At 47.1% G+C, this 23,790-nt stretch overlaps 1 protein-coding gene across 2 annotated transcripts in view; it reads left to right on the forward strand.

Moving 5' to 3' along the window:
- TMOD1 (tropomodulin 1) overlaps positions 1-23,790 on the forward strand; it is an 86,225-nt gene that overhangs the window by 57,889 nt on the left and 4,546 nt on the right. For both annotated transcript variants that reach the window (XM_049626943.1, XM_049626951.1), the window contains exons 6-9: positions 165-295; positions 1,979-2,086; positions 7,627-7,770; positions 20,076-20,220. In XM_049626943.1, the coding sequence (XP_049482900.1) occupies positions 165-295; positions 1,979-2,086; positions 7,627-7,770; positions 20,076-20,220 (528 nt within the window). The remainder of the gene's footprint in view (positions 1-164; positions 296-1,978; positions 2,087-7,626; positions 7,771-20,075; positions 20,221-23,790) is intronic.

A 23,790-nucleotide genomic window follows, 5' to 3' on the forward strand; every position in this document is an offset into this window, starting at 1 on the left:
ATGGCTTCTCCCCAGTGCACCGCCCCTCCTGGCAGCCCCTGGGAATGCACAGCCTTCTCTTGTCTCTGAACTTGGCCACTGCTTCCTTCTGAAGTGCCCTAGTGTGGACGGAAAGGGTCCCCGTGCTTCTGTGAGCCACCTGTCTCTTGTGTCCGTCACTCTAGGTGTGATCAAACCTACACAATACAAGCCTGTGCCCGATGAAGAGCCAAATTCAACAGATGTAGAGGAGACTCTGGAGCGGATAAAGAACAACGACCCCAAGCTTGAGGAGGTCAACCTCAACAACATCCGGGTAGAGTCCTTTTTATTTCACTTCTCCTGGGGTGGGTGGGAGGAGCTATGTCTGTGTCACTGCAATGCATGTGGCCCGTGCTTGGCTGTGTGAGGACAACAGGGTCCTGTTTGGGTTCTGGGTGCTTCTGGATCAAGAAAAGGACAAAACCCTTAAAAGGCCCGGGCAGTGTAAACAAACGCGTCATATAGTCCTGGTTTCTTCTGAGGACCGACATCAGGCCCAGGTGTTCACCACGGGTCAACACAGCTTCGATTCTGGAAACCTGCCATGTTATACAAAACACTGAGAGCTTCTCCGAGCTAAAATATTAATTCAGACACATCCGACTGCAGGGGATCTCAAGGCTGGAAAAGGCCCGTGCCCAGCAGGCTCGTGGGGTAACACAGCCCTGGGAGGGGCCTACCCCTGAACCGTCACTGCTATATCATACACACAGTCAGCCTCATTCTGTAGCCCAGGCAGGGAGATGTCGGCCCATATGTGTCCGATGTTTCCTGTGTGACCACCAAGGGCAGAGGAGGGTCAGATGGACAAGCACTCCTATCCTGGACAGGCTGCAGGAGGCATTTCAGAAGCAGGCCCAGCTGCCTGCCCACCTGCTCAGCCCGGGGGCCAGCGGAATTAGTTCTGGGACGGTGTGGGGTAAGGCAAAGAGTGGGCCCCCCCACTCCCCGGCTCCTCTTTCCTTTCTTCTCTACTTTCTTTTAAGTGGCTGCCAGCTCCAAAGGCACAATCTGATTGGAAACCTGCACCCACAGTGTTCTCCTCCACCTGGCCTCCCTAGGCTCTGCTCCCACGGGGAGCTAACGTGACACTCTGAAATGAGAGATCCGTGAAAGCACAGCCAGGTTTTCTCTCCGGGGCCGCCATTGTCTGCCATGTGCCCAGTGGGAGACACTGGTACAATTCAGAACCGTATACCCTGGCAGGGAACACTGGCTTGGAGCAGTGTAGTGGCCGTGGCTCTGTGCCTTCACCCTGGCGGCTCAGGCTCGTCCCTCCCCACCCTCATTTTCCCCTCTGCATGTGAGAAAGTTGGACTAGCTGAGTGGTTTTCACCTGAGGAGATTAAAAAACATGTACCAACTCCCACCCCCACTGAGATTCTGATCTTATTGGTCTGCTTCAGACCCAAGCAACAGCATCTTATTAAAGTTCCTTGGGAGCCTCTGGTGTGCGTTAGGACTGAGACCCTCCGGGACAGATGTCTCTTACAGATCATCTAGGGCAATGCCCAACCCCCGCCACCACCCCGCCACCTTTGTTTTCCAGAAACAGGCCCAGAGTGGGGAAGAGACTTCCCTCAGAGTCACAGAGTGAGTCAGAAACATTGCCAGTCACCCTGACAGAGGCTGAGGCCCTGTCCACTCCCACACCCTAGACCTGAACTCTTGGCACAACGCTCCTCTGCATCCTCTGCCTTGATTTTCCCTTCTCTGGTCTCTGCCTGCACAGATGGTTGTGAAAACTTCAGGGAGGATTTTCTCAATCTGTTGACCAGAAAGTTCTCCCCAGATCTCAACCATTTGGGGCAAAGCCAGAACCCTTTGGCCATTCAGCTGTTTGGTCAGAGACTTGCTAACAATCAGGCTGCATGTGTGAGAGGGTTACTGCCCCATCTGTCTGCCCGACCTGACCCCGGTGGGGGCTGCTCGTTACTGTCTGCCTTTCTCTCTGCAGAATATCCCTATACCCACTCTCAAGGCTTATGCAGAAGCCCTGAAAGAGAACTCCTATGTGAAGAAGTTCAGCATTGTGGGAACACGGAGCAATGACCCTGTGGCGTATGTATGTACCTTTCTGTCCTGCTGCATTGAGAGTGGGTGGGCCACAGAAACAGAAGGTTGATGCTTATGGCCTCAGGGCTGGCCCAACCCCACTGAGGAAGGACCCAGCGTAGTGTGAGGAAAGGCACTGGGCTAAGAGACAGGAGAGGATGTGGACACAACGGCCGTTAACCCGACAACATCTGTACATCATCCTAGTTGATATCTACAACCACCCCTGATCCCCGGGGTGCAGGTGTCCCCACTTTGCAGATGAAGAACCTGCGGTGCAGGGAGTCCAGGCATTTTGCTTTGTCCAAAGTTAGCAGCAAGTGAGAGGTGGAGCTGAGATTTAAATGCCAGTAATGTTGACTCTACAGCAGGTCTGTCTCCACTCAGCACATAACATTTGGACAGGGGCCTGCCCTTCTCTGGGCTTCAGTTTCTCTATATCTAAAATCATTTTAAATGTTTATTCATTTTTGAGGGAGAGAGAGAGACAGAGTGCGAGTGGGGATGGGCACAGAGAGGGAGACACCGAATCCGAAGCAGGCTTCAGGCTCCCAGCTGTCAGCACAGAGCCTGACGCGGGGCTCGAACCCACGAACCGCGAGATCATGACCTGAGCCGAAGTCAGACGCTCAACTTTCTGAACCACCCAGGCACCCCCAAAATCATTTTCTTAATCTGTGGGTCCTGATGATCAATTCTATTTGTTTTTTACCTAATGAGCAAATTAAGTTGTACTTATTATAAAGTAGCCATCGATTCCTTTTTGTTTAAATATTCAAACCTATTTATTGAGAGTCTGTCTGTGTCCAGCACTGAATTAGGTTCTGAAAATACAACTGTGACTGAGACAGTCATACTCCCACTTCCATGAACATAATGGTCCATTTGGCCATGCAGACAATGAAAGGATGACAGGGCAGTGTAATTATTACAACACTCATAGCAGGTTAAAAGTGCAAGAATTAGCTTACCCTGGGTGGTAATTAATCATTTAGTAGCAATCAGTTTGTTAATATCCACAAAATAACTTGTGAGAATTTTGATTAAGGTTGCATTGAATTTGTAGATCAAGTGAGAAAAAACTGATTTCTTGACAATATTGAGCCTTCTTATTCATGAACATGGAATATCTATTTATTTAGTTCTTTGACTTCATACATCAGAGTTTCATAGTTTTCCTCATATAGATCTCCTACATATTTTGTTAGCTTTATACCTAAGTGTTTCGCTTTTGAGGGTACTAATATCAATGGAATTGTGTTTTTAATTTCCTATTCCACTTGTTCCTTCCTGGAATATAGGAAAGTGGTTGATTTTTGAATAGCAACCTTGCATACTGCAGCCTTGCTGTAATCACTTATTAGTTCCAGGAGGGGTATTTTGTCAGTTCTTTCGGATTTTCTACATAGACAATCATATCTGTTGAAACAAAGACAATTTTATTTCTTTCTTCCCAATATATATACATTTATTTCCTTTTCCTGCCTTACTACATTAGCTAAAATGTCTATTCTGATTTGAAAAGGAGTGGTGAGAGGGTTCATCCTTGCCTTGTACCTAATCTTAGTAATAACATTACCAGTTTCTCACCATTAAGCATGATATTAACTGTAGATTTTGTATAGATATTTTTTACCAAGTTGAGGAAGTTCCTATCTATTTCTAATTTACTTAGAATTTTTATTATGAATGGGTACTGGGTTTTGTCAAATGCTTTATCTGCATCTGTTGGTATGACCATGTGATTTTTCTTTATTAGCTGGTTGATGTGATGAGCTACATTAATTGATTTTCAAATGTTGAACCAGCCTGTTGCATACCTGAGACAAATCCCACTTGCCATGGTGTATAATTTTTTTATACATTGTTGGATTCAATTTGCTATATTTTTGAGGATTTTTACATTTATGTTCATGAGAGATATCGTTTTCTTGTACCGTCTTTGTCTGGGTTTGGTATTAGGATAATGTTGGCCCCAGAAGTATGAGTTAGAAGTATTCCCTCCGCTCCCATTCTCTGAAAGAGATTGTGGAAAATTGGTATCATTTCTTCCTTAAATTCACCAATGAACCCATGTGGGCCTGGTGCTTTCTGTTTTGGAAGGTTACTTATTCATTATTGATTCTATTTCTTTAATAGGTAATGGCCTATTCAAATTGTCTATTTCTTCTTATGTGAGCTTTGGCAAATTGTTTCTTTCAGGGAATTGGTCCATTTTATCCAGGTTATCAAATTTGTGAACATAAGAGGTGTTCATAGTATCCCTTTATTATCCTTTCAATTTCCACGAGATCTGTAGGAATGGGCCTCTTTGATTTCTGATATTAGTAATTTGTGTTCTTTCTCTCTCTCTCTCTTTTTTTCTTAGGCTGGCTCGAGGTTTATCAGTTTAATTGATCTTTTTTCAGAATTAGCATTTTACTTCATTGATTTTTCTCTATTAATTTTCTGTTTTCAGTATCATTGATTTCTGCTCTAATTCTTACTTATTTTTTTCTGCTTACTTAGTATTTAATTTGCCCTTCTTTTTTTTAATTTTCTAAAATGGAAATTTAGATTATTGAATTTAGATTTTTTTTAACATGCGCATGCTTTCACTACATTCCACAAATTTTGATGTTATGTTTTCACTTTAATTTAGCTCAAAAACTTTTTAGTGTTTCTTAAATTTTGCCCCATGTGTTATTTAAAAATGTGTTGTTTAATTGCCACGTATTTGGGGACTTTCAAAGTTATCTTTCTGCTGCTGATTTCTAGTTCAATTCCCTTGAGCTCTGAGAGTAGACATTGTATGGTTTCTGTTCCTTTAAATTTGTTAAGGTATGTTTCATGGCCCAGAATGTGTCTGTCTTGGTGAATGTTCCATGCAAACTTGAGAAGAAAGTGCATTCTGCTCTTGTGGGATGAAGTAGTCTAGAGATGTCACTTCTATCCAGTCGATTGATGGTGTTGTTGAGTTCGATTATGCCCTGACTGATTTTTGGCCTTCTGGATCTTTCCATTTCTGACAGAAGGCTATTGAAATCTCCAACTCTACCAGCGATTCATCTGTTTTCTCCTTGCAGTTCTATCAGCTTTTGCCTCCTGTAGCTTGACACTCTGTTGTTAGCACATATACAGTAAGGATTGTTATGTCTGCTTGGAGAATTGACCCCTTTATCGTTCTGTAATGCCCTTCTTTAACCCTAATAACTTTCCTTGCTTTGAAGTCTATTTAGTAGCAATCAATTATTTTTTTAAATCAATTAATTTTTAATTGAAATATAATTAATGTTATAATCGTTTCAGGTGTTTGATATAATGATTCAACAATTCTGTACATTTCTCAGTGCTCATTAAGATAAGTGTACTCTTGGGGTGCCTGGTGGCTCAGTCAGTTAAACCTCCAAATCTTGATTTTGGCTCAGGTCATGATCTCACAGTTTGTGAGACCAAGTCCCACAGCCGGCTCTGCACTGAAAGCACAGAGCCTGCTTGGGATTCTCTCTCTCCCTCTCTCTCTCTCAAAATAAATAAACAAACTTTAAAAAGAAAAAAAGAAGGGATAAGTGTACTCTTAATTCTTCATCTATTTCACGCATCTCCCCCACCCACCTCCTCTCTGGAGGTTCTCTATATTTAAGAGTCTATTTTTTTGTTTGTCTCTTTTTTTCTTTGTTTCTTAAATTCCACACATGAGTGAAAAGCTCTGTAAGTGCCCCCACTCCCTGCCCCAGCTCTTTTCCCTGCACCTTCATTCCTCTGCCATGATACAGAAGAGTTGACACCTGGCATGACAGGGCCTCCAGGACCTGCTTAGCCACTCGCATGTCCACTTGGACTGGCCTGGTGCACTTGCCTACCAGTTGTTAAATATTTTGATTATTAGGCCTGGACAGGCCTTTTCTGGAGAGTGGGAGGGATGCTGTGGAGAGAACACAGCCTGAGACCCTCTCCTTGGGAGGGTCCAACCTCCTCGGGGTCATAAGGAAAGCTGACAGGCCATCCGGGAGGCACATGGAAGCGGGGGGAGGAGGGAAGGACAATATGAACAAGGAAGGCTTTCTGGGAGCTGAGCTTGTATAGGGTTTCAGCAAGCATGGATGGTGGGAAGGGCATTCCTGGCTCAGAGAGTCATTTCAGACAACCGGGGCCCACTGGTCATACACCCTGGGCTATCAGCTGCTGGTGTCTCCTTTCCTCCATGACACATCGTTTCCACCAACTGCTAATTACCTCATTTCCTTCAGAGGCTCTGATTGTCATCTACACCCTCTGGCTGAATTCCTCTGAAACGTGCTGGGGGCCACCTGAGCTCCTCCCCTCCCATTTGCTCTGGTCACTTGCCCAGTGGGGTGGTTTCCCAGGCTTCCTTCTCTGCTCTCTGCTGCTCAGATGAAGAGGACAATGACTCCATGGAATCCCAACAGGGAAATATAAGCAACAAGTAGAGGGTATATAGGGAGGTTGGGACTCCACCAGTCAGTCGCTCAGTGAACAATGACTAAGAAGCTACTGTGTGCTGAGAATGTGGGCACCATGGGATAAATAAAGTACATTTTCATCCCCCCAAGAGTATATAGTCTAATGGCAGCTCGGACAGGCTAAGACAAGCGACTTTCTCAGGGCCACCCACTTAGCCCTTTGGGAAGCAGGATTCGAATTCAGGTCTCTCTGACTCCAAAGCCCACACTCTTTCCATGACACCATGTGGCTTTCATTGTCAAAATGCTTTCTTCTTTATGGTCTATGAATAGGAAACTTTTGTCTTCCTACCTGAAAATATTTGCTGAATGGTCATATAAATATGTGCACAGGACAAAGATGGGAAGGAAATATAACAGAATTGTAAACAGTGGTTATTCCTGAATGAGACTATCTGTACTTTTCATCCTTATTGTAAAATATCACACGTACATCGAAAAGTGCACAGAACTTCAACAAGCAGTTTAATGAATCATGGCAGGCATGTGACCCCTCTGTGAGTCAAGAACTAAAAACAACTCTGAACAGAAGAATACAAGTTTCATGAGGGAGGTTATGAGTAAATGCTACAAAGTTCAAGAGCGCAGGCCACAGCTAACTGCGGCCATCAGTATAAAGGCTCCTGGAGAAAGAGGAATTGAGAATGGCCTTGAAGGACAGGCAGGGTTTGGACGAGTGAAGCAGAAAGGAAGGGGCATCCCAGGTGGCAAAAGCAAATCGTGGGAGAGCACTAGGCATGCATGGGGAGCTGAGGGCAGCCCCTCTGTAAGGGATCAGTGAGCCTTGAAGCCGAGCAAGGGAGAAGAATCAGGTAATAGAGGCTGGATGTAGGTAATAGAGTGTGGAATTCTCCAGTTAGGGTTCGGGAGCCATGGTGCATTGGAGGGGAGGAGGGCCACAGAGTTGTACTTCGTGAAAGAGGCTGTACAGATCATCTTGCCTGGTCGCTGGCTCAAACAGCATGAGTGTGCAAGGAACTCTCACTCCCAGCAAGGACCTCTCAGTATTTTAGGTTCTATCCAAGAGGGGCTCCAGCCTTGCTCAGGGTGACTCACAGGTACCCTCGCTTTTCTTCTGCGCTTCAAGGCCCTTGCTGAGATGCTCAAGGTGAACAAGGTGTTGAAGACGCTGAACGTGGAATCCAACTTCATTTCTGGAGCCGGGATCCTGCGCCTGGTGGAAGCTCTCCCATACAACACTTCTCTAGTGGAACTGAAAATCGATAACCAGGTAAGACAGACAAGCGTCTCTTTGTGTCCTTCACTACAGGATGCTTATTGTTCCTCACTTGCTGGATGGTAGATGCTGCTGGACAGAGCAGATCCAGAGCCCAGCATTACGGCACCTCAAAGGTCATGGTCCACACCCTCCACCATGCTCATCTTCCTTCTTCATCATGCCCATCAAGTGCTCTGTTGGCTTCTACTTGTATACCCCCTAGTTATGGGAGCTCACTCCTTCCCAACATCACCCCTTCAGCTCTTGGTGAGAATATCCCACCTCATATCCAATAGAAATCAGCTTCCTATAAGTCCTGTATATTGCACTTAATTCTGTTCTCTGCTGCACATGGGACACATCTGGGGCACAGATCTGATAAACCATTGGCGTCTTCCTCATCAGGCTAAATATCCCTATTTTCTTCAAACACCCCCCTGCCCCACTCAATGGGCTCTTGAGTCTCCCTACCACTGAGTTTATTCTCTGGGCAAACGCTAATTTGACTTTATCCTTATAGGGTTACCATTTCTCTGAAACTTCTGTGGGTCAGTCATTTATTATCTGGCAATCCTTTCAATTCTGACTTTCTAAGATGATGCCAATTACAATATCTTGTATATTGCATGTGTTGAGGGTCTGTTGTGGGCTGGGCTCTGTGCGGTGCCTCTAACGCACATCATCTCTGACCTTCCCAACAACCCTGAAGGACGTGGGTGTTGCCTGACTCAGCCTGCAGAAGAGAAGCAGCTCGGACAGGCTAAGACAAGTGACTTTCTCAGTACCACCCACTTAGCCCTTTGGGAAGCAGGATTCGAATTCAGGTCTCTCTGACTCCAAAGCCCACACTCTTTCCATGACACCATGTGGCTTTCATTGTTGAAATGCTTTCTTCTTTGTGGTCTATGAATAGGGAAATTTTGTCTTCCTACCTGAAAATGTTTGCTGAATGGTCGTATAAATACGTGCACAGGACAAAGATGGGAAGGAAATAGAATTGTAAACAGCGGTTATTCCTGAATGAGACTATCTGTGCTTTTCATCCTTATTGTGAAATATCACACACACGTGGTAAAGCGCACAGAACTTCAATGTGCAGCTTAATGAATCATGGCAGGCATGTGACCACTCTGTGAGTCAAGAACTAAAGCGTTACGAGGTTCCAGAAGGCCTTGATGGCCCTTCCCAACCATAACCCCTTGATTCACCTTTGCTCACTACTTACTTGTGCACCTCCATGTCTTTGCTGTCATCGTCTCTCCTTCTGGAACATCCTCCCTTGCCCCTACCCCTTCTCTGCCTGGAGAATCCCTCCTCTTCCTTCTGGATGCGGTGGAAGCCTCTCTTCCCAGTGGTGTTCTAGAGCCAGCATGCCAGAGCTGGTTGTAGGCTTCTGTCCTCAATTCCACTTCAGTGACGGCACGCTGGTACCCTGAAGTCACCTCTGGTGGAAGCATTTATACTATGGAAATTGGCAAACACCACAAATCCAACTTTTTTTTTTTTTGAGAGCCTGCATATCACTACTTTCTCCCATTAGCCTGCCATAGGGCCTCTAACCCTCTCCTCAGAGAGAGTTAGGTGTCCCCTCCCTGTGTTCTCCCAGCACCTCGGCTTCCCATGAGCTTCCCAGAAGCTGGTGCTGTATCTGAGCCATCTCTTTATTCCAGTACCTAGCTCAGAACTTGGCCCCTCGGTGACACTTGGTAAGCAGGCCTGCCCTGGGTGGTTGTGTATGTTGTTCACTGCACAGGGGGCAGGAGGAAATATCTAACCTATACCCTGCTCTTGAAGCCTTGGTATGGGACTTGTTCGCCCAGAGAAGGCCCTTTTTTAAAATTCCTATAAAGAAGCCACACAAGCCTTCGGCAGCCCTGTCATGTGAATTTGCTGCGTCGGACTCCTGCATCTCTCGCGTGCCAGGGGCCTGCTGCTGCGTCGCCCGTTCCCAGCCCCTCCCCACTCCCACTCTTCCTGCCATTGCTGATCCTGCTTTATTGCAGGCAGGAGGGGCAGATCAACTGGAACGAAAGCATGCAGCAGGCTTAGCAGCAGCCCTGGGCCAAGGCTTGGGATTGGCTGCTCATGTGACTCCAGGCCTGGCTGGGCAGGGAGTCAGGGTCTACCCAGTGTCAGCTGAAACCTGACTCCTAGGGCAGAATGTTGGCCAAAAGTGACCCAGAGCACTGGCCTCAGGTCATTGTGCTGACAGCTGACAGAGAGTGAGCTGCCTACCTTCGCTCTCATTGTTGTCCACTGCTGCTGAGCACAGAGACAGAGCCAGGACTATCACCCTCCCCTTCCCTGAACACTCTGGGGTGAGAACATTCACTTCCCTGAGCCTCAGTTTCCTCACATGTAAAATGGGGATAATAAGAATCTCTACTTCTAAGGAGATGGCAGATATCATCTATGAAGTTGTTAACTTTCATAATTACTCTGAAGGTGACCTAGAGAATTCACACAGAATTCTAAGAGTTGATTTACTGAGTAGGTACCATGCATCCATTATCTCATTTAATGCTCCCAAAGACTTTTTGTGAGTGGGTATTATGACCCACCCCTGTCTTGTAGGTGAGGAAAGTAAAGTCCCAGGCAGGTTCTGTAACCTGCCCACAGGCACACGGGAAGTGACAGAGGCAAGATTAAGCCCAGGTTGATGTGACTCCACAGTCCGAGAAGTGTGCCTCCCTGGGCCCTCGACTCCTCCTTGGTTTGTGTGGGCCTTACTTGGCTTTCCTCAGCAGTCCCTTTTCCCTTGGTGTGAGGCTAGAGCGCTGGTCACCACCTCCCCCCGCCATCGTGGGAGCCTCTTTTCTGGTTCATCTCAGCGTTTGATGACTGCTGGCTGAACCCCAGGGCTGCACCGTGGGCTCTGTGTGTGAATGAGGCACCGGCTGTGCCCTCCGGTGAGTCCACGCTAGACAGGAAGGCAGACAAGTACAGAAATGATCATCAAACCGGGTGCTTCAGCCAGCCACAGACGGCAGGCCTTTGGGGAAGCAGTCTCAGTCAGGAGCGGGCATCACGGAGGGCTTGCCGGGGGAGATGGAGTTTGAGACAAACTCATAGGGGGGATAGCATCTCAGAGTGTGAGGCAGAGGCCGTGACATCTCAGGTGCAGTGAACCTCATGAACAAAAAGAATGAGAGGGGAAAAGCCATGGAGCCCATCCAAACAAGACTAATGGTGCCCCGGAGGAAGCCAGAGAGGGAGCTGGACATCCAAAGGGCTCTGACTGGGGAGGTTGAGTGAAAGTGGGCTGTGGGCTGTGATCTGCACCAGTCCGTGCCATGTTCCAGGAAGATGGTTCCTACCTGGGTAGGAGAGAATTGAGGGCAGGCATCAGCACCTGGGAGACCAGGGTGGGGGGCAGGGGTGCTATGACTGCCCAGATGAGGGGAGTCCGTAGGGTGGTCTTCCCGCAGGCCTGCAGTCTAGGGAAGGCCACCCGTGCCTCTCACAGTGCAACTCTCCACGGTGCCCCAGCTCTGGGCCCTGAGGCATGTGCCAAAGAGGAGGTGATGAGTGGCATTTGATTTATTCCTCATTCTTGGTTAGTCACCGCGGTCCTCAGAGGCCACAGCTTTCCCTTCAGTTCTTGTGCCTGTAACCTGTGTTAGTGAGCCTCTGTCCTCCTTCTTCCTTATACGGCCAAAGAAAGGAGAAAGGGACTTGTGGAGTTCTACCCTAGTGACAAGAGCCTTGCTGGCTGGCTCAGGACCCAAATCTGGGAACTGGGATCCTGGGGTTGTTTGTTTACCTAGCCATCTCTCTTTATCTCCGAGCAATGTTGTGCTGCCATCTGAAGTGGCCCTGAGCCGGCAGTGAGGGTGGGAGGGGGCAGAGAGGTCCTGACCCAGATGAGGGCATTGAGGAAACATCTAGCCCAGCCCTCCTTTTGCAGGTGGAGAAATTGAGGATCAAAGAAGGGATGGGGCGTGCTGAGGTCACGGATCAAGTTAGTGTCAGACCTGGGCCAGAACTGAGGTATCCCACCTTCCAGACGGGCTGCATTTACGGGTGGACGGGAGAGACCCTCAGCCCCCAGGAGCAGGGGCCACATATGGGGTGCCTGCCAGCCGTCTCCATCCCAAGTTGGCCAAATCCAAATGGTGATTCTCTGTCCCTCTTGTTTTGCCCTCCTTACTCCCATCAAAGCCGCCCCCAGTAGGCCCTTCCCTAGGACCCCAGGGCACAGGGTTCTCCCTGCCCCTCAGAACAGACAAGGTCTCCCCTTGAAACATGACCCTTCACCAAATAAAGGTATGTGCAATGTCTGGGGGGTATTGGCTGGATTTCTCACATTTCATTCCAATATTTGACAGTGAGGATATACTTCATATTTTGAAATGAGGCTAAAGGAATAGATTGCATTTTCTTGTTTACCCAGATTGGATTAGCTTCCTAGCGCAAATAAATTTAGAAAGAAAACAAGGGGCACCTGGTGGCTCAGTCGGTTAAGTGTCATGCTCAGGTCATGGTCTCACTGTTCACGAGTTCGAGCCCTGCGTCGGGCCCTGTGCTGACAGCTCGGAGCCTGGAGCCTGCTTCAGATTCTGTGTTTCTGTCTCTCTGTGTCCCTCCCCTGCTCATGCTCTGTCTCTCTCTCAAAAATAAATTAAAAAAAAAAAAAAAAAGGAAAGGAAGGAAGGAAGAAAGAAAGAAAACAAAAGCCACACTGGACTAAGATCCTGAAGGTTTTCACATATGGTGACACCCCCTTTAGATTATACACTCATGACAGCTGGCTAAATTTTTCTTTTAAATGAGGATGAATAGGGGGCGCCTGGGTGGCTCAGTTGGTTAAGCGCAAGACTTTGGCTCAGGTCATGGTCTCACGGTCTGTGGGTTCGAGCCCCACGTCGGGCTCTGTGCTGACAGCTCAGGGCCTGGAGCCTGCTTCGGATTCTGTGTCTCCCTCTCTCTCTTGCCCCGTCCCTGCTTGTGCTCTATCTCTCTCTCTCTCTCAAAAAATAAATACACATTAAAATTTAAAAAAAAAATGAGGATAGGATGAATATGACTTTTGTCTGCAAAAAAAAAAAAGGAAAACACACTCTTGAAACCACGTGAGCAAGACCTCTTGACCAGTCATGTTCTCTCTTTTGTTCCTTATACATTCAGCTTCTAGGCAGCAGCTCCTGGCTTGTGCACGATTTTTGTGTCTGTGTGTACTAAAGTAATTCAGCCTGGAAATACCCAGCCTCTGTGGGAGAACAGGCATGTGTCACCATCACTTCCTCAAAATGCCAATTATGGCCTTTTACTGAACTTGCTCCTCAGGGAGAAATGAGATAGAGTCAGTGGAAATGAGGGAAAAACAATATGATGTTGAAAAAATCACTTTCCTACGCAGATCAGCATGAGTCAGAATAAAGATTTGTGACCATAACCATATTGCACCATGTCCAGCCCCCAGTGGAGGCTACACCCTGTTCTGAAAAGCCAAGAGCTTTCCAGACAGGAGACAGACTGACCCAGGGGTTATCTGTCTTCAAGTCTCTGACACTTGAAGTCAAACAAGGATCAAATCCAAGCTAAGCCTCAGCTCTGTCACATTCTTGCTGTGTAATGGTGGGGAGGAGTCACTTAATGTACCAATGCCTCAGTTTCCTCACCTCTAAAATGGACCTGGAATGTGTCTTCTCTCAATAAAGGAGAGGTGATATTTCTATTGTTAATTAGATCAGTTGGTGGTGGAAGAGTAGGCTGGGGGGCATTGACCTCTGAGAGATTCTAGCTGTATCCTGTGCAGGACACAACTTTTTAAAAAAAAATTTGTTGATTTTTGAGAGAGAGAGAGAGAGTAAGAGAGAGAGTGAGCATAAGCAGGGGAGGGGCAGAGAAAGAGGGAGACACAGAAGAGAGGGAGACACAGAATCCGAAGCAGGCTCCAGGCTTATGAGCTGTCAGCACAGAGCCCGATGCGGGGCTCAAACCCACAAACCGTGAGATCATGACCTGAGCTGAAGTCGGACGCTTAACCGACTGAGCCACCCAGGTGCTCCTGCAGGAAACAACTTTTTATCTCCTTCCTCTCCTCCCTTATTTTCTTTTCTACTTATGTTTACTTTTTATGAAAGTGTAACTTACATATAGTAACAAATATACCCTAAGTGGACAGCTCAATGGATTTATATTTATATTTATATTTATATTTATATTTATATGGATTTATATACCTGTATAATTGTTATATTATTATATAATAATATATTGTATAATACACAGACCTGGGTAATAATCAGCACCAAGATCAAGGCACAGAACATTTCCAGCACCTCATATGCTCCCCCCTCAATTAATACTTTCCAAATGCAATCATGTCATGATTTCTATCACCATAGATAAGTTTTGCCTGCTCTTAAATGTCACGTAAATGGAATCCCATGTATGTGCTGTTTTGTGTCTGGCTTTTATTGCTCAGCATTGCCTGTGAGTGTATCAGTTATCTATAGCTGTGTAACAGATTACCCTTCAAAACTTAGCAGCTTAAAATAACAATGAACATGTATGAGCTCACAGTTTCTGAGAGCCAGGAATCCAGGAGCAGTTTGGTCGCATGGTTCTAGCCCAAGATCTCTGACAAGATTGCAGTAGAGTGCAGTCTGAAGGCCTGACCAGGGCTGGAGAAACTGCTTCCAAGATGGCTTCCTCCATGGCTGTTGGCAGGATTACTTCCTTGCCTTGTGGACCTCTTCACCAGGCTTGAGTGTCTGCTTGAGTGTCCTCACTAGATGGCAGCCAACTTCTCCCAGAGCGAACGATCCAACGCGGAGAAAGAAGAAAGCCACAAATGCCTTTTATGAGCCAACCTTGGAAGTTACACAGTCACTTCTGCCATGGTCTATCTGTGAGAAGTGAGTTACTAAGCACAACCACCCTCAAGAGGTGGGGAATTAGGCTCCGCCTTTGGAAGGGAGGAGGATCAAAGAATTGGCAGATATACTTTAAAATCACCAAAGTGAGAATCCGCTGGGCTCTTTTCCTTTGCTGCAGTTTGGCCAGAAAGACCTTTCTAACCAGCAGAGGTACCCAGGGATGGAGCAGGGTGCCTCACAGGTGATGTGCTCCCATCCCCAGGAGCGTGTAGGGAGAACCGAACTAGGCAGCTGCGATTTTGAAGGAATTTTAATATCAGCCGGCATTTGTGACTCAACTCGGACTAGATAATTCCCAGGGCTCCTTTCTATTGTTTTCTCAAGTATTCCCAGTTGCCCACATCTTCTGTATCACAAAGAAAAGGCCATGATTGGCCCCATCAGATGTACAGAGTGAGCTTCTTGATGCCCATGGTGCCTCTGGCCACAATGGGGGTCTCAGAGCCAGCCACTCTAGGCCACAGCTGAATTCCACCTCAGGCATTGGTTGGTGGTTCTTAAGCCAGCGAATCTGGTCATCTTCTCATCAGACTGATAATACTCAGCCACAGGAAAGGTGTGAGGAAACGGGAGCCGTTGTCACTGCCGAAGGGCCCGTCAGCGTTTGTACCCTCTTGGCAGAGCAGTCACAGTTTTAACCCCAAATATGCCTGTCTTTGAACCCAGCCATTAGCCATGCCACAGCCCCACGTCCAGCCGAAAGACTGGCTCCCGCCCCTGCAAAGCCACTGCCGCCTGGCGTGTAACGAGGAAAACGAAAGCGAACTAAATATCCGTCGGTATCCGGGCATCCCCTGAAGCCGTTCAAAGGGATGAAGAAGCTCTGAATGTACTGACTTGGAAATATCTCCAGAAAATGTTACATGAAGAACGCACGTTGCAGAACAATGCAGATGATACGACTCCATTTAAGAAAAACATTTAAAACTCCATGTACTTTTATTATATACTTCATAGACACAATCCAAGGCAACACACCCCATTGGCCATGGTGCTCACTCTGTAGAAAGGGGGTAGGATTCGGATAAGGGAGGTGAGGGAAACTCTCTGACTTTATTCAATCTGTCTTAGTATCATCTGAATGTTTAATAATGAGATTATATTTATTCCCAAGTGATTGGTTTAATTCTTAAGCACATCTGAAGGTGGGGGTGGCAAGAGTTCTTCCCCACCCTTATCTCCCTGGCTGTGCTGCCAGAGTCTGCTGTGGCTAGTCCTGGCATGACCTGCCCTTGGGTTCTGCTGTCCAGGGGCTCCTAACTGCCCCTCACCCACTGTCCAGGTGGCCTAATTTTTTAATGCCCTCCAAGCAAGCCATTCATGGATGCACAGAATGCAGGTCCCAGGGGCCTTAAAGGTCACAGAACCTAGGCCTTCCCCACTCCTAATGACGTCTAGGAGACTCTCCCAAGGCACCACCCTGCCCTCTGTCCATACACCTCCAGGGACGGGCAGTCTATGGCCTTACCAGACAGTTCCTTCCATGTGCAGACACTGTTACTGGTTAGATCACGATCCCGCACTCTGAGCCAAACCCCATCTGCCTGTAGCCCCCGTTATCAGCCCTACACCCAAGTGAGGTGGGAACCAGCAAACCCTGGAGTGAAACTCCTGTGTTCAAATCCAGGTTCTGTAACCAACTGGCTCTGTGATTTGGGGGAAATTTATTAATACTCTGTTCTTCATGTACCTCACCTACAGGATGAAATTAATCGTACATGCTCCATAGATGTATGGGGAGGAGAAAATGAGTTAGCTTATCAAAAGTGCTTATGGCATTGCCTCACACACAACGATCACTCAGTAACAAATATTTGAAAAATAAGTAAGAGATCAGAGTTTTAGTCCTGGCAGTGTCCCCATGGGCTCTTCTCTCATCTGAAATGATTGAGACCTTCTAGTCTCAGAGTCGCTGAAGAGGGACAGCCTGAGATAAAGCAAGTGTGACGCTTCTTAAGATGTGTGCACATTTTCTATTTTACTCTTTAATGTAAAAATAATAGTTTTGGTCAAAGATTGACACTCTGGGAAGGCTGGCCATGATTATCTAGTAGAATCCTGTATTTTCTTGAATATGCCCAGAAACCTCTGCATGTATCCCAGGGATATTGGACCCTAGTTTGAGAATGTGGGCCTAGAGGATCCTCTGAAGTCCTTCCAGTGTCAGGTCAAGGTCAAGCCCTGGCTCTGGCATTAAACAGAGGGAGCACAGTCCAGCTCCCATGAACACATGGGTTCAGTTGACTCATCTCTAAGACAGAAGGGCCAGTCCCTGCCTGCCCTGCCTCCCCAGTGGTTAGGGAGGTTGAAAGGGGGCAGTTTGCACTGGGTGCTTGGTGCTTTGGACCGAGTGGCATGGAGTGTCAGCTCTGCGGAAGCAGCCCTTGAAGATGCTGGAAGCCCCTCCACTCAGGGGAGATCAGTGCTTCCTGAGACCAGCCCATCCTAAGTCCTAATAGAGCTTTCCCGGAAAGTGACCTCAAGGAGAGGCCAGGCTTCCTGCTAAGTGGGGTGGGCGGAGGACCTTCCAGTTCCTTCTCGGGCCCTTATATGGTCCCTGTACTACTAGCCAGGCCAAGCGGACCAGAGCCCAGGGCTGTGCTGAGTCCTCTGAGGACAGACCTGAGCTCTTCTCAGCCCTTTCAGGAGCCGTGACAGATGGGTGATGGAACTTTGCCAGTGTCACTCTACCTGCCCAGCTTGGCGTTGCCGGCCCCGTGTGAACTCAGACAGGCTCTCGTGAAGTCAGAGTACCTGGGAGGAGTCCTCCAGCAAGAGTCTCAACTGTGGTACATGCTTGTCCCTTTGGATGGTGGGCTAATGTGTCCTCTCAACCCTCCTGTGTTGTTGTGCATCAACCGTGTTCCTGTTTCCTCCATTCAGTTCAATTCCTTGACCTTGACCTGGAGATGCTGGGTATTATGTGCTATCCAAGGGCTCACAGTCTAGGGGAGCACCATTGAAAAGAATCTTCTGTGATGATGGAAATGTTCTGTATCTGCACTGACCTAATTGCCAGTGCAACTAAGGAACTGAATTTTAAATTTTATTTAATTATTCAGATTTCAAAATTCGATCAAAAAATAGATCTGAATAGACATTTTTCCAAAGAAAACATACAGATGGCCAACAGGTACATGAAAAGATGCTCGACACCACTGATCATCAGGGAAATGCAAATCAAAACCACAATAAGCTATCACCTCACACCTGTTAGAATACCTAAAATAAAAAGGACAAGAAATAACAAGTGTTGGTAAGGATATGGAGAAAAGGAAACCCTTGTGCTCTACTGGTGGGAATGTGACTCAGTGCAGCCACTGTGGAAAACAGTATGGAGGTTCCTCAAAATGTTAATTAAACCAATCTATCTGCCATAAGATCCAGCAATCCCACTCCTGGGTGTTTATCTGAATAAAACAGAAACACTAATTCAGAAAGATATATGCACCCTCATGTCCACTGCAGCATTATTTACAGTAGCCAAGATATGGAAACAACTTAAGTGCCCACCAGGGGGTGAATGGAAGATGTGGTGTATATATATGCAATGGAATATTACTCGGCCCTAAAAAAGAAGGAAATCTTGCCATGTGCAAGGCATGGATGAAGCTTGAGGGCATCATGCTGAGTGAAGTAAGTCAGACTGAGAAGGACAGATACCTAGGATCTCACTTGTATGTGGAATCTAAGCAAAAACAAAACCAAAAGACAACCAAGGTCATAGATAGAGAACAAATTGGTGTTGCCAGAGGTGAGGGGTGAGGTGGGGGGTGAGATGGGTGAAGGGGGCCTCATTGTCCTGGCTAGGACCCCCAGGACAGTATTAGTGAAAGTGAACATTCTTGTCTTGTTCCTGCCCTGAGGGGGAAGGTCTTTAAACCTTGATGTAATGTTTAGTTTGCTCTCCATGTCTTTTCGGATCTCTTTAAGATTATGTTTATTTTGAGGGGTGCTTGGGTGGTTCAGTCGGTTAAGCATCTGACTCTTGATGTTGACTCAGGTCATGATGTGACCTCAGTCAGATCGTGGGATCGAGCTCTACACTGACAGTGCAGAGCCTGCTTGGGATTTGCTCTCTCCGCCCCTCCCCCACTTGGACACGAGCTTGCTTGGGCTCTCTCTCTCTCTCTCTCTCTCTCTCTCCCCCCCTCTCTCCACCCCCTCTCTTTCTCTCAGAAATAAATAAAAACTTTTTAAAAGATTGTGTTTATTTTGAATGTTTTTTAATGTTTATTTTTGAGACACAGAGAGAGTGTGCACGAGCAGGGAAGGCTCAGAGAGAGAGGGACACAGAGACTTTGAAGCAGGCTCCTCACTGTCAGTGCAAGGGCTCGAACCCACAAATTGTGAGATCGTGACCTGAGCTGAAGTCAGATGCTCAACCGACTGAGCCATTCAGGTGCCCCAAGATTATGTTTATTTTGTATGTGTTATTATACATAGTAACAGAAAACTCAAACAATAAGATACAAAGAAGAAAATAAAATCTCTCCCAAATCCCACCACCACCAGCACACTGGCTGGCTCTTTCTAGGCATATATATGTGTATGGAAAATCCATGTAACTTTACTTAAATATGACCTGTTTTGCAACTGGGCTTTTTTTTCTCCATATTGTTTCATGGTCATCTTCCCAGGCCTGTGACCAAAGATTTGCATTATCATCTGATATCTGTCATGTTCTCCTGTAAAACTCAATTATCATTTGATATTATTGGAACAACTCTCCATGAATGTCTAAGCTGCTTCCCTTTCCCCCCACTATTATAAGACTGAACATCCTCATTATATCCTTCTCAAGATTGTATATTGTAAGGTTTTTCCTTTTCTTTTGTTTTCTTTCAATCTTTGTCACTAGAGATCTTGGGGTAGGGAACTAACATGATCAGAAGGAGGCTTCAGAAAAATGAACTCTGGGCATTCCCAACTTACTGTGGGACCTTAGGCAAATCCTTTCCCCTCTCTGGGTCTCTCCATTTCCTTCATTTGGAAATTGAAAGGATTCGTCTAAGTAACTGGTTACCAAACCTGGCTGTATATTGACATCACCTGGGAGTTTTAAAAGCCACAGACACCTGAGTCTCATTCCTGGAGAGTTGGATTTAATTAATATGGGGTATAGCCAGGGCAGTGGAATTTTTAATCTCCTTGAGACTCATTGAAGATCCTTCCTGCTCGAGTTTTGTAGAAAGGATGCTGTGGGGCAACGAAAAGATCTGTTCTTGGCATCCAGCAGGCCTGGGTTTGAATCCCAGCTCATTCGCTCCTGGTGTGTGACCCTTCACCTTCTCCAAACTTCCAATTCCCCGTTCTTGGGGGTGGAGTCGGGAGTGGTTAAAATCCCCGCCCACCACGCAGGGTTTCTGCTAGTAGAAAAGATTCCTGCACAAAAGGGATGAGTAGTGACTCCTGTTCTTTTCTTGACCAAAGAGCCAACCTCTGGGCAACAAAGTGGAAATGGAGATAGTAAACATGTTGGAAAAAAACGCAACGCTTCTCAAATTCGGCTACCACTTTACCCAGCAGGGGCCCCGGCTGCGGGCGTCCAACGCAATGATGAACAACAACGACCTTGGTAAGTGGAAATGCGCTACCCAAAAACCTGCCCGTGGCTTTCCCACCTGTCCTGGAGGTTGTGGGGGTGGTGTGCGGATATGGCAGGGAATGTTCCACTGATACCTTCTCCAAGGGAGCCCTCTTCTTGAGCCTCACCACCTTGGTTACATTTCCTAGTTTTCTGTATTGGCGCCCGGCCTGCTGCCTCCCCTAGACTGTGGGTGCTTCATCTGCACTGAGCAGTCCTCCCCTCCCCGGGGGGCTCAGCACAGCGCAGGGCTGGAGCCCGAGCGCACCCTGGGTGCCTTGTTTGGCTGAGTGAGAGGACATGTGGCGGGCCACAGGCTCACCGTGAGTCTTTTCCTCTTTGAATACCCTCCTCTGAGCTCAGAGTCCTCTCAGGACCATCAGGTCTGGCTCTAGTCCCTGCCCCCAAAGCCACCAACTAGCACCACTACCCAAACCCCATGCCTGGGAAACCTCATAGCACTTTAAGGTAAAAGTTGAAAATGTAAGTTAAACAGGTTACATTCATTTCTTCTCAGTTAAAGGCATAGTTATTATTTTTTTTCCAAAAAGGAAACAAAAGAAAATGTCACATTTTTATGAGCATCTGCCCAATAGGTATACAAGTCAGTTAATGAAAAGTGAGATCAGTCATTGACTGACTTACAGGCGTCTGTTGTTCTCAACCTCTGTGCATAGTTATTTATGATGGGTATTCCTGCTGGATGCTAAAAGGACTTGATACTGTGTCCAAAATGGACTATGTATGCTAAGGCTGTAGGAAAATAAGAAGGAAAAACAGCAAGAAAAGGAGGAGGCCTAATATGTTAACATAATTGATCATTACATTTAGCTGTGAGTTTTCTAGAACCAAGGGAAGAAGACAAACCAAGTTACATTATTCTTATTACCAAAGAGAAGGAAGTGTAACAAGTTCAGAAAGAAAGAAAAAGGATGAGAGCTTCTTTCTGGGATTGGATTATGAAATAACTATATGTTCTAAAGGAAAAGGTCTTCAGTGAGTTTTTGATCAGATTCAAGCCTGTTCTACACATGGGGGTTTTGGTTTTTGCTTCGAGCACTCAGCAAAATGCAAATAGCCTAATACTAAAGCACATCTCAAATCTGAGGCTAGGTTAACACCCGGAAAAATAGAGGGGGGTGTGTAGGTGTGTGTGCACAGACCCGATGCACAGAGAACCACGTACACTTTAGATTGAGTTACTCAATTCAACAAACGTTGGTCAAAGTCCTGTAGGGTGCTGGGTGTTGAAGTTACAGGTTCCTGCTCTAGAGGGACATGTTCCCTGCCATCCTTCTGACCACATCGTTCTTATGCCTCAGTTGATAGAGCGCTACCACAGTACCTATAAGAAGTTATTCATTCATTGCTCGCCACATAGATGCCACTTTTTTCTAGAGCTGCGGGTCTAGAAAAGTCCATACAACAAAGAGACAAAAATGCACCTAGTATCCTGGTTTATCTGAAGTGCCCTTATTTAAAATAAACACAAACAAATAATTATCAGTCATTATTGTATAACAGAGGTGATAGCTACCCTGAACTGTTGAGGAAGGCCAGCAATCTAGATGCTTGTGGCCAGCTGTGATCTGGCTTCAAAACCAGCACTAAAGGCCTTGAGTTCTGTTCCAACATGCCGTAGCCTGACATTTTCCCCTCCCAGTTTAGATTAAGCTGCTTTTGTGCCCAGGGCTGCCTATCCCAGGGCTAACCCAGCTTTTGTCTTCTAGTGGCAAAATGGTCTGGAGGCCTTTTCTAGGGACGGAAGTTCCAGATGACTGGAGGTCAGGGGTGCTGCGGTGGGGGAGGGGCACCAGGATCAGCTGTGGGTTGGATAACCTGGCCCTTGGGGACACGCCCAGTCCTGAGAGTCTGTGACTCCAAATCCCAGGCCTGACTCCTATCTCCAGCAGCTTCTGAGGTTCTGGCCGGACCCTAGGGTGCTGGAGCTGGAAGGCCTTCACCCCCAGTTCCCTTACAGGAAAACAGAAGCCTGGGAGGGACTGTCCTTCTAGGCAGTGGCTCAGCCAAATCACACCAGAGATTACAGCAGGCACTTTTCGAGCAACTTTTGTGTCCCAGGACTGTGCCAGGGGACATAAAGGGAGCAGAAAGGCTAGTTCCTTGACTCCAGAGCCTTTAAAACAACCTTACAGGAGAGAAAAGACTCAAGGGAGTGCCTAAAAATTCAAGAATGCCTACACCCTGTACCCAGACAACGTGACGAAGTGACTTGCGAAGACAGAGTCCAGTTAAACAAAACATCCCTATTGGAAGTGGGCCTTTAGCCAGCCTTGCAAGGAAGTGCTAGATGGTGGGGGAGGTCAGGAGGCATTCTTGGTGGGGGGACCTAGTATTTTAGATAGGAGAGACAAAGATCCAAAAGGTTTGGAGGGACTGTTAGAGGGAGTTAGACCTAGAAGGAAAAGCAGGAACTCACAGAGAAGGGAAGGAAGGGCATTCCAAGCAGAAGGAACAGAATGGGCAGAGGTAGGACCAGGAGTTTGGTGATGAAAGCCGGTGGGAAGTGAGACTGTGGCAGTTTCCTGGACAGGACTGACAGGTGATAAAAATAATGGGCCTCCGGGTCACCCCAAGGAACTGTGCAGCTCTTCCTTCGGGGTTTCCCGCCAAAGGAATTAGAGCAGAGTCATTTAAGTGATTACATGCAACATCGAGTGTTGTTTGGTGAAGTAGTATTTCTAGCTTTGAAGGCCAGTTTGTGCCCATCTGCTAATTTTTATAACAGAAACGCATCTGCTTCTGATAGCATACCAGTCTCCTCCTGCAAAAGAGAAGTCCTTTCTTTGCAGCATGTTCTCATCCCGCTGTCAGTGCTCCGATGAAGCAAGCTTCCATGCTTTCCAGCTGAATGTTTCTTTATCCCCGAGAGCCTCCTGCAGGCCCTGCCCAGCCACTGTGGTGGTCAGCAGTGTTTACTGTCAAGGAGAGCGGACCGGGCCCAGCCTCTCCAGTTTTCTGACTCAAGCCTGCCTCTGCTGGCTCCTGGCCCCCTACTTGGTAGTCTCCAGTGGGTTTTGCCTGCCTGTAGGGTGGGTGGGCTCTTCCTTGGGGGATATTGATCCCCGAGGCCAGAGGTCAGCCAGTGCCTCTGCAGCTTTCCAGGACCCATTCTGACTGGCGTGTCTTGGGTCCTTCCCATCCTGTGCACCGAGCTGCTAACAGAGTGTCCCTGTGGAGAGAGAGTAGGGCACCAGGCCTACGGCGGTGTCAGGGAGGAGCCGCGGATCCCCATCTATGTTTTCCCACAGCGATACCTCAGATGACTCCTCCCTCTACACTATTTATAGCTCAGAGGCTAAGCATGGCTCTCAGGTCCTGTAAATCTGCCCCCGAAGCTCTCTCCACTTAATGAAATCTGAATTGCCAACTCCAAGTGAAGACCGCTGTACGTGTGGAGGTGGGGAGGGGAGGAGGATTAACATGTTTAAAGGCAGCAAACACTCCTTCATGGGAAAGTCTCTCTTCTGTATTCTCAAGGAAGACTTTCCTAACAAGTACCCCAGATCAATTCCATCATCTTCCCCCAAAACCATCTCA

The sequence above is a fragment of the Panthera uncia genome, chromosome D4 (genome assembly GCF_023721935.1).
Source record: "Panthera uncia isolate 11264 chromosome D4, Puncia_PCG_1.0, whole genome shotgun sequence".
NCBI classification, from domain to species: Eukaryota; Metazoa; Chordata; class Mammalia; order Carnivora; family Felidae; genus Panthera; species Panthera uncia.